Source organism: Natator depressus, chromosome 2, assembly GCF_965152275.1.
Source record: "Natator depressus isolate rNatDep1 chromosome 2, rNatDep2.hap1, whole genome shotgun sequence".
Lineage (NCBI taxonomy): Eukaryota > Metazoa > Chordata > Testudines > Cheloniidae > Natator > Natator depressus.
In genome coordinates this window covers 101,505,763-101,524,710 of record NC_134235.1, presented here as the reverse complement: position 1 = coordinate 101,524,710, position 18,948 = coordinate 101,505,763, and the positions used below count along the sequence as shown (strand labels likewise).

The window sequence follows — 18,948 nt, the reverse complement described above, 5'->3', positions numbered from 1 at the left end:
CAATGGAGATTTTTTTTTAAAATAATTGAAAGAACAAAGCTTGTCAGAAAAAAGCTTTGTCCTTCCACGCAAAGGAAGGCATATGTAGCTTTCAGATGAAGGGAGCATAGTGTATAAAGGTATTGTCCTGCGTAAAATAACCAAGTCATGTTGTGTTTTTATGCCCTGAATAAAAAGCCAACATGGAAAGAGCCCTGGAAGAGCCCCATTAGCAGGCACACCTGTGGGACATGCCATTATTTTATGAGGGGAAAAAAATGAAATGTTGAACTAATTAAGTAAATCCAATGGCGTAGCAGCACCATGTTGTCCTACTGACTGACAGAGCCACGGTTCTGAATGTACCTGTATTCCTTGTCTCTAGACTGCCAGGAATGGGGTTCAAGTCTCCTGGGAAAAGAATATTGTCTTGCCAATTTAACCCCAAGATGGGTGACTCTTAGAACTGCATTTTTTACCACTCAGTGTTTTCATGAGGGTCACTCCATACACCAAAGATGTAGTATTATGAAATGGCAAAATAGAGCAGTTAAATATTTACAAGTGGAAGTGTGGGAGGAACTGTGTTTGGAAAAGGACAGCTGAACAGGAAAAGGAGAAAAAGTACATATAAAAATGTTATTAGAATTTCTTCATAGATTCAGGAAACCTTACCTCATGTATGATGTAGGACACAGAGACTTTGGTTTGGCCCATTGGTATGGATGCTGTGGCACAGAAAGGTACTGATCACAGAAGTTTCCTTTCCTGATGTGCTGAAACCCGGAAAACTCTTCTGGTGATAAATCAGCAGTTGGTGATATGGTCCCGTGATCCTCACCACTTGGTTCAGTCTTGAGAATCATGGATGGGGTATGATCTATTGCAGTCTTCCTAGATTTAATAGGAATCCCATCATTCATGTCTATTGTGCTGTCAGTGGTAAGGGCATTGATAGCTGCAACTATAGCAGAACTGGTATACTGGTTAGTGTTCCCAAGCCATGTATCATCAGTTACACTAACCCGAGGAGAACTCTGAGGAGAAGGTGTCGGAGAGTGGTGTGGTGAGTAAGAGGTCTGCCTACCATTCAGGCTGTATTTTCTTTTGTTACAGGGAGAAGATGGTCTTGAGTTGCGAGCACTTAGCCAGTTTTCCTCTGTAATGCTTGTTCTGGGAGATGTAGATGGAGAATGTCTTGGTGAATTAAGTAAAGTACAGGCTACCATACTGCGTTGATATCCTTCCTCAGTGTCAGTGGTCTTAGGAGACACACATGGGGACTGCCATGGAGATGTCTGGGGCGAAGTATAAGGATAAGAATAATTGGATTCATAGGAAGAAGCTTCAGAATTGCAACTTCTGGAAGACAAGCTACTTGCTGGACTCAAGCAAGATGGGTCTCTGTAAGCCTCAATGTTTGGTAAATTCAAAGTGGCAGTAGAAGGTGATCGCTTAGCATTTGGGATGGCTTCCTCAACCTCAGCGTCATGGAAAAACTGGTTGTTATTATGATGCATTCCCGGATAAGAAGTTATCTCAATTCTGGGGCTTTCTAATGCTGGAGCTCCATTAGGTCTGACATTTGGAGACAGATAATATCCAGAGGCCCCACTATCAATGTGTCCTCCATATCCAGAAGGATGATTTGTTGATGGGACAATTGAAATGACGGGATTGGATGTCTGAAGGCCATGACATGGAGCTGACAATGAGGAATGTGCCACATTTAGAGGCAAACCGGCATTTATATTTGAAGATGCATAATTATAGTGTTCTGAAAAAAATAAAATAAAAATGAATGACATGAGGTGTGTTGCACATATATACTAACCTACTAGCCTACTGAGTCTTAGTGGAGCATGATGCGATTATCACATGAAAACACTGGCATTCCTGAGCAATCTATAACACAGACATGCAAAGTAGTTCAAATACTGGAGGCTGGTACTTTTGAAAATGTTGGTATTTTGGTGGCACAACAAGGCAAATCATCTCTGAGGAAACTGAGTTTCTGTATCTCCAAGATACAGAATAGTCTTCTGAATAGTCTTAGATACAAACCTTAAAAGCAGAATTCTGCCTTCAAACCACAGAGCTGAAAGACTGCAGTGGTACTGCAGACAGAAACTTGCACTTCGTGTAAGTGAGCCATGGTCCCCAAAGAGAAAAATAATAGTTAAAAAAAAAACAGGGTGGAGAGAATATAATATGAACAACATGATCAAATACATTGCACTGAAATCACATACAACTGGAAGTTCCACTATGGTACGTTTCCAACTCGTTCCAATTAACAACTGGATTTTGGAACAGAACAAGTCTATTGGCCTACTCTGGTTTCTGGGACAAGCCAGCAGAGACCAGGTAAAGGATTCACATGGTGATGAAATACACTGGAATTCCATTAATAAATAATATCCAATAATCCTCTTATTGTTTAAGCACTGACTGCGTTCTCTCTCTTTACCTGTATTTTATCAATTTTATAACATTCATTACAACACACATTATTAAATGCTGGCACAGTTACACAGTTGGTGCAGAAATCTAGGAGAGTCAGAGATCACCAAACAATTCAATTTGAATCAGTTCCATTTGGCTTACTGAATGACCATTAGTGAGTCACCTGAACTTCATGTGCCTTAGGTCCCAATTTTTAAAGGTATTTAGGCATTGCGGCGCTCAGTGTTACAACACCTAACTGATTTAGGAGCTAAACGTAATTTACAAGAGGAATTTAGAGATTTACTAGCCAAGACCCCATTGATTAGGCTATCCCAAATGCTTAAATCCCTTTTGCAAATGACATTTAGACTCCTAAATCAGTTAGATGCTGTAATGCTGAGTGCCGCAATGCCTAAATACCTTTAAAAATTGGGGCCTAAGGCACATAATGCCTAAATGCCTTTAAAAATCAGGGACCTCTGTCTATCAGACTATAAAGGGCTACATTGTACTTGCTCTCACATGGTGTACTTTGGATTGGGACTTGGAGGGAAGAAATGAGGTAAGGTTGCACACAGCCTCTCTCTCACCCACAATATCTCTGTGCAGGAACTAGGGATACCTGCCATACTGCTCCGTGCTAGTGCCCTTGTGGGGCTGCAGCCTTAGCCTTCCCCTTCACACAAGACAGCAGAGCTAGCTGGCCACCAAAGGCAATGCATTCTCCACCCTATTAAGAGGCGATGCTGTGGGCACAACTCGCCAGTGTCTTTCCGAGCTCCTTTTGGAGTTGAGGCAGCTCTGGATCACCCCTCCTGCAGGCCAGTACCCTTACACACTATCTGGCCCCATACTGGGAAAAGAAAACAAAGCCTTCCTAAAATAGCCCCTGCATTTTGAGTTCAGATGATCCTTTGCTTTCAGTTTAATTCCCTGAATTAAAACTCTAACTAGCTCTAATGTTCACCAACCTTTTAAGGATTTTATTACGGAAGAGATACCTTCTTCATTCCTGAATGATAGTATTAAAGAAGTAAGGCTTCCCTACAATAGGAGCCCTTTCACACACAGTATTTGTTTCCTTCCCTCTCCAGAGGCAAACACCCCAGGCAGTGATCATGCCTTACCTTGCATGCTGAGATCCGGAAAAGCTTTGTTAATTTCCACAGCTGTTATTCCCAACATGACCCAATCCTCAACAGCACTGAATATGCAAATGAGCTTCTGAGCTTGTTGCACCAGTGCAGGAGCTTACTCCATTCCTTTTCTTTATCAACCCTACTCAATTTGATGCCATTAGCCAGCTACACAGTGTTCAGATTTCTTAATGTCAATGATTCAGAGAAAGACTATATTTATATAAAATACATACATTTTAGCTATTTGATAGTAACTCTGAGATGTTTATACTGATTTATATCCTGTCAGGCACCATTAATGTGTTCAACACCTATTTGAATCACTTTCTACTTAGCCTTAGGAAACTGGCTATTTACCAAGAGAGGTTCATTACATTATACTAGAACATGTTACAGATGAAACAGGACTATTCAGAATATATTCTAGTTTGTCACTTTTACCAAACACTGTGAAGAGAGGAGATATCTTAAGAAAAATGCTATTAAAAAGAACCCACAAAAAACTGGCCAGTGTCACCATTCACATGGGTATTTACTTTTGTCGTCCTCTTCTTTCTTCCTAGCAGCATGCAGCTGATAAGGCTCAAATATTTCCTCAGTATTATTAATAAATCTAGTTAACCTGCATTATTTAAAATAATCCTTATTTCATGCCTAAGAATAGGTTATTTCATACTACACCAACCCATAATCTGAATGACAGGGAGTGATTTGTAAATAGATTTGGATCTAATGAAAGGCAGCATGGTCCAGTGCTGGCAGGCAATGAACTGAGACTCAGGACACCTATGTTCTAGTCCCAGCTCTGCCACTGACCTGCTGTGCAACCTTGGGCAAATCACTTTGCCATTCTGTGCCTCTGTTTCCCCTCCCATCTTTATCTGTCTTGTCTATTTAGAGTGTAAGTTCTTTGGGAAGGGACCATCTCTGACTCTGCATTTGTACAGCACCTAGCAAAATGAGGCCTTGATCTCAATTGTGGCCCCTAGACAGTACTATATTATTAATACATAATTATTAATAAATAAATGATATCCATGGGAATAATTTTCTTCTGTGGTCAGAAAACATACTCATCAATTAGTTGAAAGACTCCTCCCATAATGCAACAAAAAGGGCATATATAATAATACCACCACCTAGCTAGTAAGTCTTGGTGAAATGCATCGGCAAGGAGACTTTTGAGAAACATACCTTTTAAGCACCACAAGTTAATTGTCACATGTCCATCATGTAGAACCCAAGCAGAATTTTTTAAGGATTTAATTGTCACCATTTTGTTAAGGTAAAGTAGCAAAATGGTGGCATCTTAATAAGACATATTAATTATTATGATCACCATAGGGAACTTCATGCCAATATAATTAATGACTTGTCTTGGATTCCATAATAAACCTGATTTATAGAAATCTGGCCATCAGAATTCCCTGGGAGGTGAAGCTTGGTGCAGAAAGCTCTAATAGTCACAAACAACTTAGGTATTTTGAAAAGAAAAATTTGAAACAACAAAGAAAATCAAGGCATTATGTTTCTGAGTGGCTACTGAGCATGTGTAGTGCACTTCCAACAAAAAATTCATCTGGACTTTTGACATGTGGAGTGAATTCACATGATGGATAGTGACAGCTTTGATGGTGCCATTTTGGAAATAAGCTCAGCAGTCTGCACCCAATGCGATGACATGCAGAGAACCCTCAACTCCCACTGACTTACATGGAAATTGTGGCACTGCACAATATTGGGCCTTGCATTGTGTTAGCACACACTAGTATAACAAAGATTGGAACTGAACCTCTTGTTTTGTGACAACTCCTAAACACGCTACTTTTCACTTTATGGTGACTCAGAACTATCCTTCTCTCCTCCCCCAATTAAATTATAACATGAAAGTTTCAATCCTTCTACAGCCTTAGGGCCTGATCTTGTAAAGTACTGTTTGCCTTTGGAAAAGTGTTGAGCACACACAGGGGTTTTTGTTGTTTTTTTGTTTGTTTTGTTTTTGTTTTAAGGATGACAAACACTGGCACATCACGTGGACTTCAAGGGGGAGCTAAGGTTGTTCAAACACCTTTTAACAGACTTGACAGAGTTTAAGGCCAGAAGGGACCATTTGCTCATTTTGCATAGCACAGGCCATCAAATTTCACTCTAGTACTCCTATACTAAGCCCAGTGACTTTAGTTAGACTAAAGCATTTTAGTCCTCAGGAGTCCACAGGCACAAAACAGGAGAGTCATCAATGCCCGAGTCTTCTGCACTGGCAGGGAATTGATTAGGTTGGATATGCCCTGACAAGCCCTAGCAAATGGTCCATTCCCTCTCTCATTTTGATGGTAAGCTCCTATAGACAGCAGCCCTCTATGTTTGTACAGTCGGTAGCACACTGTCTGAATTTAATCCACAAAGAGAAAGGAGCTTGCCCCCGCCCCGCCCCGGTCCATGCCTTTCTGATCTGGGAGAAAATTCCTTCCCAACTGCAAATTTGGTGATCAGTTAGACCCTGAGCATGAGAGCAAGAGACACTGGCCAGGCATCTAAGAAAGATGATTTTTGATGATCACACTATTTCTATTGAGTGGCTTAAGTCCATATTTTCAAGGTGCTTAAGGGAATTCAATGGGATTTGGGCACCTGACTCCCTGGGGTCCCTTTGAAAATCTCAGCCTGAGGTGCCTAACTTCCGGCATCCACATTTGCAAGACATTGTGACGTTATTAATTAATGCATTTAGACACCATGCACATGCCAGAGAAGAGGGCAATAGATGGTCACTATGTAGCTAATACAAACACAGCACATTAAACCTGCACATTGAAGACCTGCAACACTATACTTGGAGTGTTGCTTTGACTGAAAGTCAAAACTTTGGAATGTAGCTCTAGTGATGCTCAGGGAGGTGGAGGATGGGTGTCTCCAAGATTCCACTATAGGGTCCAGTTGTGCATGACTGGGAGCAACTCCAGCACTGAAAAAGTGGCAAGTGACATCTCCTTGGGATGCAGTGACAACACTCTTCTCTCCACATGCCAATTTCAGTGCTAAACAATAGGTTTCACCCCAAGGATGAAAAAAATGCCATTGGACTCTCACATTGTGTCTCATGGTGTCTGAAGTGTACCTTCTAACTCAACACCAACTAAAGATCAAACACACCTGGCCCCTGAGTTGGAGGAAAAAGTTTGAAATCCAAACTCAGCTCTGGATTTCACCACTGGCTCTTCTTTTTAACATGTCGGAACCAAAACCCCAGATGCAAACATCCCCAAACTCTATGATATTTAAAATTCAGATGTGGACCCTAATATTACAGGCTTCTCTCTCATTTGGATGGTAAACTCCTATAGACAACCATCTTCTGGGTTTGTACAGAGGATTGTCCAATAGATTGCGCACTCAATAAATAACATTTTTCTTTCTGGGCTGAGTACCCCTCAAAAGTCGAATGTTTTCCCCATCCCCACCCCAGCTCCCAAACCAAGAAATGCAAAAGGGGTCCCTTCCCTGCAAACATTAAAGCCTGTATCTACCCCCCTTCCTCCTCCTCCTCCTCCTCCCATCACCGCTGAGGATCCAGGGGGCAGCAGGATCTGGCAAAAGCAACACTGGGGTGCCTCCATCTCCTGCTGTTAGGAGCAGTCCTGGTCTTAGGACAAAGAGCGAGAACCCTACAAAGCCCCTTCCGCTTCCGCCCGGCTCCCCAAGCGCGCCACTACTTTTCCTATTCCTTCCCAGGGGGCAGCCCCGCGTTGTGATCACTCCTGCGTGCCCCCGCATCGCAGCTCCGCGCCACGCCACCTGCAGCGCGCCGCGCGCCGCCGGAGCTCTGCCTGCCCCTCGGGAAGCTCTGAGCCCGGCCAAGGGCTGCTGCCGCCGCCGCCGCTGCCTAGCCTGTACCAACCTTTGCCACCGGTGCAATCATCGCCCTGGTTAAACTCGAAAAGGAAATCAAAATCGAACTCTTGTTCTTCCTCCAGGCCAGTCATGTCTCAGGAGACGGCCGCGGCGCCAACCCCACCAGCTGGGAGACAAGGAGCAGCTTTTCTCAGGCTCTGCCCGTTGTGTCCGGGCTGGGGCACCGGGGGATGGGCGAGAGCCGATGGGCCGCGGCCCCTGCTCCCTCCCGGCCGCGGGAGAGCTGCCGCCGGGGCTGTGAGCCGTGGGAGAAGCAGGCTCTGGTCTCCTCTGCAATTTCTGTGTAATTCAATCGGCCGGAGCGGCTGGCCGCAGGTACAGGCACCCGGCTGCTGCGGGCGGCTTCTGGGCTGTAATGTGACCCTCCCCACGGCCTGTCGCTGATCCTCCCTCTCTCGTTGTTGATGTTTCCGGGTGTATATAAACAATCGAGTTGCTCTGCCTGCCTCTCTCTAGTTCCTTGTTTTAAAATAACCCCTCGGCGCGAGTGAAGGAGGAGAGGGCTCTGGGTTTCCCCCCGCCCCACCCCGAGAGGCGGCTAGACAGGTGGGCTGCTTAGGGAGGGTCAAGCTGAGCGATGGCCCTGGCTAAACGCCCGATCGCCGGGGGCAGTTTCGCCGCCCGTGCAGATGTCTCTTTTCTGTCCCCCCCCCCTTTTTTTTTTTTTTTTTTTTTTGCTAACGGGAGCCGTAAAACTGAAACCCCCGCTCCCTCCCCTCCCGCTCCTACGGACACGTGTCTGCGCGCTTCTGACAGCACCCAGTGCTTTGCTCCGCCGCTTGCGGTTACTAATACAGTCAGGATGCACTCACACTCTCTCTCTCTCTCTCCCTCCCCCCCGCCCCCATTTTTGCAACTTTCCTGAACTTCCTTAAAAAAAAAAAAAAAATCTGGGGCTCAATAAAGCATGACCAAAGCGAAGAGACTGCAGAGGCTCACAAGCCACCGCTGCAAGCTGGAGGGTAGCTATACTGCGGGATGGGGGAACCGCCGTGGAGTAGCCACCAGAGAACCTGGGAACTGAAGGGGTTTCTCTTCCTCTCCACCACATTGGCAGACACATTTTCATTGCCACCGGTTTCAAGTTCCCCGGACCGCACTGATTACAAAACGGAGAGGGCGGACCGGGGGGGGGGGAGTTCTCTCTTCTTGGCCAACTGACAAACCTTAATAATGGGCCCTCATGGTGAGGAGGAGTTCAGCTTGCCCGTCTGTGTGGGCTGGGGACTTTAGGTTGCAGTGCAGAGCTGTGCTACATGCTAACTATTGTTTTCTGGTCACCGAAGTGACTCCAGGTGGTTTTTTTGTTTTTGTTTTTGTTTTGTTGGTGAGTTTTTTTGTTTGTTTGTTTTTGGCTAGCCGTAATATTTTGCATTTAGTTGCAGCACCCACTAGTGCCAGCTGCCAAAAAAACACATTACAACGGGACGTTTAATATTATCAATTGTATTGTACACGTACGGTGGAGGAAAGGGGAAATTTCCTGGGTCAAGTCTTCAAGTTCATACTGAGGGGAATTGGCAAATTGTTTAATGAAAACCTAAAAGCGAAGCACAGTACTTCCCCCCACCCCACCCCCAGAATTAGCGGTTCACATAAAAGTCATTATTTCCCTTCCTTTAAAGCTGACAAGAAAGTTGCAGTGCTCTTTGAATGGTGTCTGCTGTATTTTGCCCTGTTTTGTTTTAAAAGTTACACTTTACAAGAATGTTGTCTTCTCTATTTGGGACTATATTTATTTCGGATTCTTCGAGCCAGTTTTAAAGACTACAACATGCAAATGACCTCACCACCCCAGGAGCCAGGACTGAGATGAAACTGTTGAGCTCCCAGAATTTTTAAGGCTGGATTTCAAAGGAATATTTTTTAAAGCAGTTATGGAAACGGCATTCCCTTACAAACTCAGGGAATACCATTTTCCAGGCTAATGGCTGAAAACTCCATTACAAAGTGCCAAGCAAATACAATTAATTATTATGATTATGATTATTGCATCAGAATTCATTCTGTTTTTTTCTTTCCGTCACAAAGCGTTGTGCTGGACTTAGAAATGGTCTCTTATGATCTACTCAGTGCTGGCCAACATCTGCCCTCAGGCAATTTACTAAACTGACGTTGAACTTGTGGTGGTCTCTGACTTATTGTATGATGGTTACAGATAGTGTTGCTAACAACTGAAATTTCCCCCGTCTTCAGCTACAGCTCCAGAATTGGGATAGGCTGAGTGGGGGTTGGTTTTGGAGCGAAGTGGCCGTGAATCGCACATCGGGGCAGTCTATTGGCAGGACAGACGGCTAATACATTGCGTAATGCTTGTGTACCAACCTCCTTTGCCTTTGCAGGGTTTCCATTATTTCTTTGCTCCCCACTGTTTGTTCTAAGCTGCAAGGCTGAATCACCAGAGAACGTACAAGGCATTGGCATCAACTTAAAACAACCCTCTGGAAGAGCAGGATCACTAAGGTGGCTGGTTTAAAGGCTTTGAGGGAGCAGAAGAAAATGGTGGGAGAATAGAATGCCTTCTCCACTGGTCATAAATGTACTCTCTTTCTTTGTCCTCCACAGCCAGCACCATATTCCGGCATCTCAGACCGTGGTCTGATTTTCAAGGAGGCCGAAGAGCCACGGCTGCTGTTGACTCAGTGGGACTGCTCAGCACGACTGAAAATCAGGCCACGTTTTGCTTATCTAAATATGGATTTGGTGCCTAACTTTAGGCAGCTCGGGTTGAAAAGGCTGAGCTTTGTGGCCGTGGGTTTTCTAGGCGTTGCTACGTTTCGCTCAAAGCGGTAACCTATGCAGAACTTCTCCTTGAGCCTACATAGTGCGAGTTTCATTTTCTTTTTACCCAGCTACACTTCGCTTTGGTTTGCCCTGGTTTAGAAACAGTTCTCAAGCACATGTTTGCATTTTGTAGCCTTTGGGTTCTGAATTATAGCTAAAAGCGCAGGTAAACCAGAAGTGCGCTTCCTGACCCAAAAAACCAACAAACCCCCAAAAGTGTTCATAGTCACTCATTAGGGTTATTACCACTGATCCAAGGGAAGACAAATCTATAAAGTCAACATCCATTCCTACAAATGATTAGTTCTCCATCACTTCAGACCGGCTCGCCTTCCCTTAACATCTGAAATAGTAATAACAAACTATTTGTGATTAGCAGGACATATTTGCTCTCCATCTGAGTTCCTGCCAATGATACACGAGGACGGCGAGGAGGAAGGGGGAGACTCATTACAAAATATCTGCTACATTTATTATTGAATCGTTTTCATTTTTGTTTCTACACCCTGGTACCTTCGATATTGATCGATGGTTCGGAACGATTCACAGACAGTTTGATTTGCCAGTCCAACAAATATTAGTGTCGCCGGTGAAATGTTGAGATTGGCACATCGCCTCTGAAGAACTGTATAGGAATACAGAACTGAAGTGATGGAATGCGTTAAGACTGAGTGAATGTGTCCTGTCTGTTAACAACCTGGATTAAAACAATGCCATTAACCTAGGGAGAACCTCACTACTTAAGGGAAAACCTGTTCTACTTCTATAAAGAAAAACTCTCTGAATGGTTGCAAGGTTACAGCGACACTCCTTCCCCCCTCCAAGGCTTTGAAGCAGATCCTCGGCTGGTGCAAATTGTCATAACTCCATTGACTTCAATGGAGCGATAACAATTAATACTAGCTGACGCTCTCGCCCCAGTTGTGTTCACCACAGTCTGAAAGACAGTTTCAGCTTTAAATAACAGTAATGTTTGATTCGTTTTAACGCACAGCACTCCATACTTTGGTAGATTTCAAAGCATCATTGTACTGATCCATAAGGCTTTATACAGTAACTCCCCCACCCCCCCACTAAGAGTGATGCGATAGTTTCTTCACAGTTAAAAATTAAAATAATATATTTGATTGTTGCCACTTGGCAGTGGTAAACCTTAATTTGCAGAGAGTCAATCTTTACTTGTAGAGTCCCCCTATGTATTTACTGCATTAGATCATTCTTTCTGTTGGCCTAATTTCTTAGCACCTTGAAAAATATATCAACAGTAAAGTGAATTATTGCAGATAGCTTGTGACATTTTAGCAGAGGAATCAGAAAAGTTATTTAATTATGCAGGAAATCATAGAAATAAAGAGGAATCTCTCTTTTTTAGCCTCCCCCCATTTATGTTTTTGCTTGTTTGTCTTCTGGATTATTTTTTGAAGTTGGAACATTAACTGTCTTTGAAGTTAAACATTTTGGAAGTCCTCTGCATGCAGCATTTGAAAGTTCAAGAAGGCAAAAGTCACGAAATCTCTACAAACATGGACAGTTACTTACTAATATTGCAATACGCAACTCATCTAAAGAGGCGTTTGAATGATTTCAGTATCAGAGCCCAATAATTCAACAGCATTTGTAGTTATTGTACGGGAAGGATTCTTTCAATTGAAATCTAGTGAAACAAGCTGTGCAGAAAAGATAGACACTGAAAAGTAGTCTAGCATGCCTGTGCAAACTCAGAAAATAAGCAGCATACTTCAGAGCTGCTGGAATAAACACTATTGACTATTTTCACTATGACAGGTTTCAGAGTCGCAGCCGTGTTAGTCTGTGTTCGCAAAAAGAAAAGGAGTACTTGTGGCACCTTAGAGACTAACCAATTTATTTGAGCATAAGCTTTCGTGAGCTACAGCTCACTTCATCGGATGCAACACGAAAGCTTATGCTTAAAAGTACTCCTTTTATTTTCACTATCAACTTTTTAATCGCCTTGTCCTTTTAAGATGTTTGGCTTTAATTATACTGAAGAGCGGTATATCAAACGTCCTCCCACATTTTGAAGATTGAAGGCTTGAGTCTAAAGTGAACACGGTGACTATACTGATTCCAAAACAGAAAGCTGAAAACTACATGACACCTGCCAAGAGATGAAAGTGACTTATCTGTGCTACAGTCTGTCATTCATAACAAAAAGAATGGTGATTCCACCAAAAGGCTTTGATTGTAATACTATTTTGTAAAACAATAGTTTTATTATTGTAGAGAGTGCCACGGGTTCCCGATGCCTTAGGGGAGAAAATGTCGTGGGACTAGAACTCCCATTTAAGTCACTGGATCAGGCCTTTGGTTAAAAAAACAACAACTAGTGGCCAGAGGTTACCTTATTGGCAATCCTAAATATGGGCTAGCAGTAAAATGTTTCAAAAGACCTGCACCCCAGATCTTTTCCAGTTAACTTGGCTAGCGTATTTTCCAATTTAGAACACTTTAGGACTATGGGTACCTAAACAGCATTCAAAAAAGGAAATGAGTTGTCATAAGTAGCACAACGTATAATATAATTGCATGTTATGAATTAGGGTTCAGTAGGTGTGAGAAAATGTTCCCCCTGGTGCACATGAAAGAATAAAATAGTAGAAACTTTGGCGCTTTTGTTTATTTGTTTTGATACCCTGGAGGAGGGATCATCGTTATTAGGTTTCAGACTACGCTGAGACTTTTTGTTTTTACAGGGTTTCTAATTTTTCGAAAGGTTACACACGGTTTTAGTTATAGAGTGTCGTCTAGCAGAAAACCATATAGCACTTCATCATAATACAGTCGTTTCAAATGTGCTATTTGCAGGTCAGGATTTAGTGGTTAAAAATGATCCAACAAGCTAACTTCGCTCTGCGCACTACCACTCCGTGAAGCATTAACGCGCCGCACACACTCAGCCATACTTTAACTCCACAGTACCCTGGGATGCCTTGAGCTGACGAGAGAACTATTCCCCCCGAGCCTGCATTAATCAAACTACAAAATAAATAAATACAATGGCTCTGTTCGGTTTAAATCTAAACAGACCCTGCATGTGATTCTGACAGGTCCGCCAAAAAAGCACTCCATTGTATTTGATTGTGCTGCCTGCCGCTCAAGGATCCAGAAGCCAAGGCCAAGTTCATGCAGCGCAAGAGGAAAAGGAGACACCTATTGGCAAAAAGTCGCATTCAAACCTCAAGGCTGCCTTGGGGAAACACCAGGGGGACACCGCTTCCCAATCACTGCAGCCAGCGCCAGCAGCGGCCGGTCCTCTTCCTCCGCGACACGAGCTGCCCCGGGCACGGTCCCGGCCACACTCTTCCACCCTCCTCCCCAAAATGCAAATCCCAAGCAGGAGCAAACAACGGGCCATGCACAAACCCTTCTGACAACCCCAGGTCTTTACCTTCCTCTGCTGATTTCATGCTGCCGCTGCTGCCGAAGGGGCAGGAAGAGCGCTGCAAAGCCACCAAAGTTTCTCTCCCTCTAGCTGGATCCGGAGGTCCGGCTAGAAAGTGCTTGGAAGTGGGAAGGCCAGGGCTTGGCATCCACTCGGCAAGGAGGGGGTGACGGTGGGGTGGGGTGGGGGGGAATCCCTCTCTCTCTGCCTCTCGCTTCTTTCGCCCCGCTTCCCGCGCTCTCTGGCTAGCTTGGAAACCGGGGTGCGGTGTGTGTCACCCCCCCTCCCCTCCCACAGTGGAAGCCTAAAGGGAAACGTTAGATGGCAGCAGCTGTCCCCGGGGCAATGTCACTGAGAGGAGAGGGCGAGCGAGTGGGCATAGCCCAGGCACTCGCGCTGCGGCGAGCCCTGCTAGGGAGCCCCCGGGAAGTTCGCCTCTCTCCCTCCCTCCCGTCTCCCGGGGTCTTATGCAGGGGGGTGTATTTTGATCAGTGAGCATGAAGAATCTGTAAGTCTCTCTCTGACGCAGGGCTGCGAGGAGACGGCTGCCTTTTTAAAGCTGGAAAACACCCCCCCCCCCCAGCCACCGCCCCCCCGGCCTTCCCGTCCCAGCCCCTCTCCCCGCCCAGCGTCCCGTGATGTCACGGGGCCTGCCAGCTCCTCTCAGCTGCACTAGCGGGGAGCCAGCAGGAGGCTTCAAGCTTCAGTGCCAGGGAGAAAAGTCCAAGCGGAGCCCCCTCGCTCTCCTGCCTCTGATTCTGCTGAAGATGCAGCTCCTGCTGCAGCTGCTGCACAAAGACCTAGTTTAATCGGAGCATAGACACACACAGAGAGAGAAACTGGCACCCCCCCGCCCCAAAACTCATTAGATTTCTAAAAGTTTGAAAGTGTCTGTTTCAAATGAGTAAGCAGCCCATTTAGTTCATGAAATAAATGAGGGAGGGAGGGGGGGGGGGAAAAGCCCTGCATGCTGAAATCATTATGTAAAAAATCGCAGGCTTCCCTCGCTGTGGAAATTTGGAAAAGAGCATCCACTGGCAGGCAAGAGAAAGGAAAATCCCATTCTGGTAAATTACTTACAGACTCGACGGAGTTGATTTCAGCCACTCAGATTTATTATTAGTTTATTTATTTATTATTCTGTAACTATCAGAGCAACACAGCCTTGTTACATCGCTTAGGAGCAGGGCGAAAGAGACCGGCAAAGGGGTCCCCCCGCAGCCCGCAAATAGCATCTCACAGGACCTGTCCTCAGTTCAAACAGGACAGTGTCAAAGCTTGCAGTAACTGGGAGCGACAGCTTTTAAAAGAGTGCGCGCCTCCGGGGAAGGGGGGGGAGGAAGGATACTAGTTAAATCGTCTCTTAATTCAATCCATTTTCCCTTTCAGCTCCTACCCTCTCCCTCTGCCCTCACAGCTGGCAAAAAGGGCCATACTTTCTTGTTGGAATTGGACAGCAGCAAATGGAGAGTTAGGGTGGTTAAAATATCTGGTGTATGAAAAAAAATCATAAATCTGTTGCATGACACCCAGATGTGGTTTAAAATAAACCCAATATAAACGAAATCCTATCTGCTTCTGGGGAACAGGAGGCCATAGGAGATTCTTTGAGGCAAATTATTGCACTAAGTCATTATTGAAAATGTTCCACCTCAAACAATGAGCCCTGAGAAAAACGTTTCCCCCCAAATGAGGAACTATCCATTCAGATACAAAGGCGAAGACATGTCTTTCAAGGCAGACTTTTCAAAAACTTTTTTTCAAGAACCTAAAAGGGATTTTGTCTTCTATAAACATGAAATTCAAGTGAGCTCAATGTTTGCTTACTCTAGCCAACGTTAGTAACTTATTCCTACAAGAAATGGAACCAAATTACTAATTATGAGAAAGCAAAGATCTAATTGTTTCAGTTATCTATTGTTACGTAAGAGGCTTCCAGATAGGAAGTGTGTGTTATACGATGTAGATATACTTATATGGATACGTGTCGGGAGGGAGGGTTGGAATACAGTTATTTCTTGTATTCTCAGGTATCACTTTCCCACATATTACAGATGCCCTCAGAAAAGTGAAAAAAGTATTGAAGAGTCCAAATAGAATCCTGTCTAATCTATCTAGGTTTTTATATTTTTATCACTATGGTAACTGAACGCGTGGGCGATGGATGGAATCGGTCCTGAATAGTAGCCAATTTCTTTTTGGAAAGTTGGGAGTTTTGGCAGATTTCCTCCCTAGTCGGTCACCTCTCATTAGTTGCAGAAAAAAAATACTACGAAACCACATCAGTGCTTATTGATGCAACAATTACAATAGCAGGGGACACTGACCCTTCAAGTGAAGGGGTAATCCTAAATAATCTGCTCGGGGCCACAGTATTTTCACTCCAGCCATCTTCACTTCCGAACACCCTTTGATTTTGAGCTCGTTTTCTTTCTGTGGGACTTTGTGCTTTTCAGTGTCAGATACCAGGGACTTGGGCTCGGCCCATAAGGGGTGTTTTCTTCTGGGGGGGGGGGGGAGCAGCGGGACAGATGAGCAACAAGACAAGTGCGGATGACAAATCGCAGCTATTGTTTTAGTCTCTCTCTCTCTCTCTCTTTGCCAAAGGAGTTTTTGGAGCTACCTTTCCAGATGGGAAGCGCCAGCCCTGTGCGCTCTGGAAAGAGGCTTGGGGAGGCGTTAAGGTCAACCAAAGTGCTTGTTTTCTGACTTCTTAACGTGTCCGCTGTTCATTTTAATGGCGTATCGATTTTGGGGAGCTACTTGCTTGGCGGTGAGAGGAGCGGGGAGACCTTTTCCCAGGAATGCAGAGAAAATCCAGACGCCCAGCGAGTGAGGAGTCACTCTGCTGAACACACACACACACACACACGTTGCTCCCGGCAGTAGTCCCTGCAATGTAATGCGCACACATCCAGAGAGAGTCCCAGCAAACCTCCAGCGCCCCCCCCCCCCCAAACTACATAACAGAGCCCTAAGGTTAGGCTGCCGGTGCCCGGCCCCTAACGCTGTGCTTTGGGGGCAGCTCAGTGAAGAGAGCGGAGGGCGAAAGCTGCTCTCTCGTTCTTTGCCTCTCTTTTCCCCTCTGCTCTCAGTGCTTTCCTTTCCTCCCGTCTCCACTGAAATGACGGAATCCCCAGTCTGTTGCCTCCTGTTTAATGCCGTTGCCTGGACCACCGTGGCTGTGCTCCAAGTCCCAAGGAGTTTTCGAAGGCGGCAGCAGCAGCAATCTCCGCAGCCAGCTAACCGTGGCCGCCTGGTCCAGAGCCCAGAGAGCCGCTCTCAGCTGGCCCCAGCTCCAGATGTTCCTGACCGTGAGCTGGGCCCAGCCGGCCTCGAGTTCAGGCTGCTGCTGCGGCGGCGGCTACCCCAAGAACGAGTTGCTCCTGCTCCACCCCCTGCTGCTGCTGCTCCTCATCTTCCCTTTTCCTCCCTCCTCCTGAAGTTTGTTTACAGCCGCTACCAGGAGCGACTGTTACACGGGTTTTATTTTAGGAGTGGGTGATGACTAACAAAGAGCTTAGTACAGAAAACAACCCTATTTTTAGGCTGCTGTTGTTTCAGTGGATTATTGTAGCAAATACGCCCGCCCTATTTCTAAAGCCACTTCCAGATGCCAAATCCTTTCTTCTGCACTGTTTCTGAAACACACAGGCCTGTCCAACTCCTGCAGCTGGCCCAGACTCAGGGGTTTGGTTGGTTGGGTTTTTGTTGCTGTTGGTTTTCTTTTAATTTTCCCAAATCAAATAGCTAAATCCTACACATAATTGCTATGGATACAATTGGTTTTAATTAATTTGGTGTTTCCAATACCCAACCCTACAGCTCTTTCCACAGAGAATGGACCAACCAGGGAATGTTCAGAGCAATTCTATTGAACTTGGGTCATCCAGAGGAGTGGGGTGCTCTTTCCTGCCTTGCAATGCTTAGACCTTCTGTAGGACTTTCATCTGCAGAGTGTGTTCCAGTGTGGGATGTCTCCTATTTTAGCTTTAACTCAAGAGTTCTGTGCTTCCTCAAGTTGCAGCCAAAGACTTGAGAAAGACTTGGAGTTCTGTAGAGAGCTGGATGTCCTTACCCTTCACTCTCAGTCTTATCCATCTCCCCCTTCCTTTCCTTCAGTCTAGTTTAATGGAAGAGACCATTTCAACCACCTAGTTTGACCTGCATAACACAGGCCTGAGAACCTTACCTAGTAATTCCTGCCTGAATCCTAATCACTTGTGGTTAAACTATAGACCCGGCACCAGCACTCCCTGCTGTAGTGGGTACTGAAGACCAAGCAGAGAAATGAATGCCTACCAGGGGACTCCTCACAAGCAAGAGCAAGAAACGCTCCTTTGTTTGGTGCTTTTTAGTCAGTCTGTCCCTCTACCTATCATAGAATATCAGGGTTGGAAGGGACCTCAGGAGATCATCTAGTCCAACCCCCTGCTCAAAGCAGGACCAATCCCCAATTTTTGCCCCAGATCCCTAAATGGCCCCCTCAAGGATTGAACTCACAACCCTGGGTTTAGCAGACCAATGCTCAAACCACTGAGCTATCCCTCCCCCTTCAAAGCAGTGAGCTTCCTGGTGGTCTGGAGAGTGGCCCTTTTTCTGTTTATCAGCTGAGAACTCCCCTGATTAGCCTTTGGGCCCCACTCTATATAGGTATTTGTATGAACTGAGTCACTAAGCACCATTCCAGCCACAGGTCCCAGGAATGAGGAACAGGGAGAGGAACAAACGAAGGCCCTGTCTACATTGGGAACACAAGGTTTGTTCATTAACCTATGCTAAAGAACACTGCTTAGCACTTAGATAAAGATACTAGTGTTTTAAAACATGTTAGCTGCCTGTGGTCAACCTGAGGGTGATGGTTGATACATGTGGAAAGGGGGAAGAGAGCCACAGTGGCACCATTCCCCAACTCTTGAGCTCCCATAAGCCCTTTTCTGTGAAGACAACATGATTGGGCCTGATCAGGTTTGGGGCTATGTCATGGTAGAGAAGATGGCAGAACTGTAGCAACCACACTGTGGCATGGCCCTCTACGAACCCCTCAGACTTTCTGTCAGTATAGAGTCATGGAATTTAGTGCTACTTGGTGGGAGCAACATTAATTTCTGCTCAGCAAGCCACATTAGAAGGATTGCAGAGCAAAGGCATAGTAGTGAGTTTAACAGAGGAGTTTCCACTTTGCATGGATGCCCTGAGAGCCATAGGTCTGATGCTGGTTTTCCCTACAGATCCTTTTACTTTGCACAGGTTAGATGCCACAATCTTATTCCCTCCAGAATA

General features: G+C 45.2%; 1 protein-coding gene across 1 annotated transcript in view; it reads right to left on the bottom strand.

Moving 5' to 3' along the window:
- NFATC1 (nuclear factor of activated T cells 1) overlaps nt 1–13,813 on the bottom strand; it is a 144,257-nt gene extending 130,444 nt beyond the window's left edge. The window contains exons 1-2 of the mRNA XM_074943147.1: nt 13,672–13,813; nt 655–1,756 (exon numbers count right to left, since the gene is read on the bottom strand). Coding sequence (XP_074799248.1) covers nt 655–1,756; nt 13,672–13,813 — 1,244 coding nt within the window. The remainder of the gene's footprint in view (nt 1–654; nt 1,757–13,671) is intronic.
- Nucleotides 13,814–18,948: the final 5,135 nt, after the last annotated feature.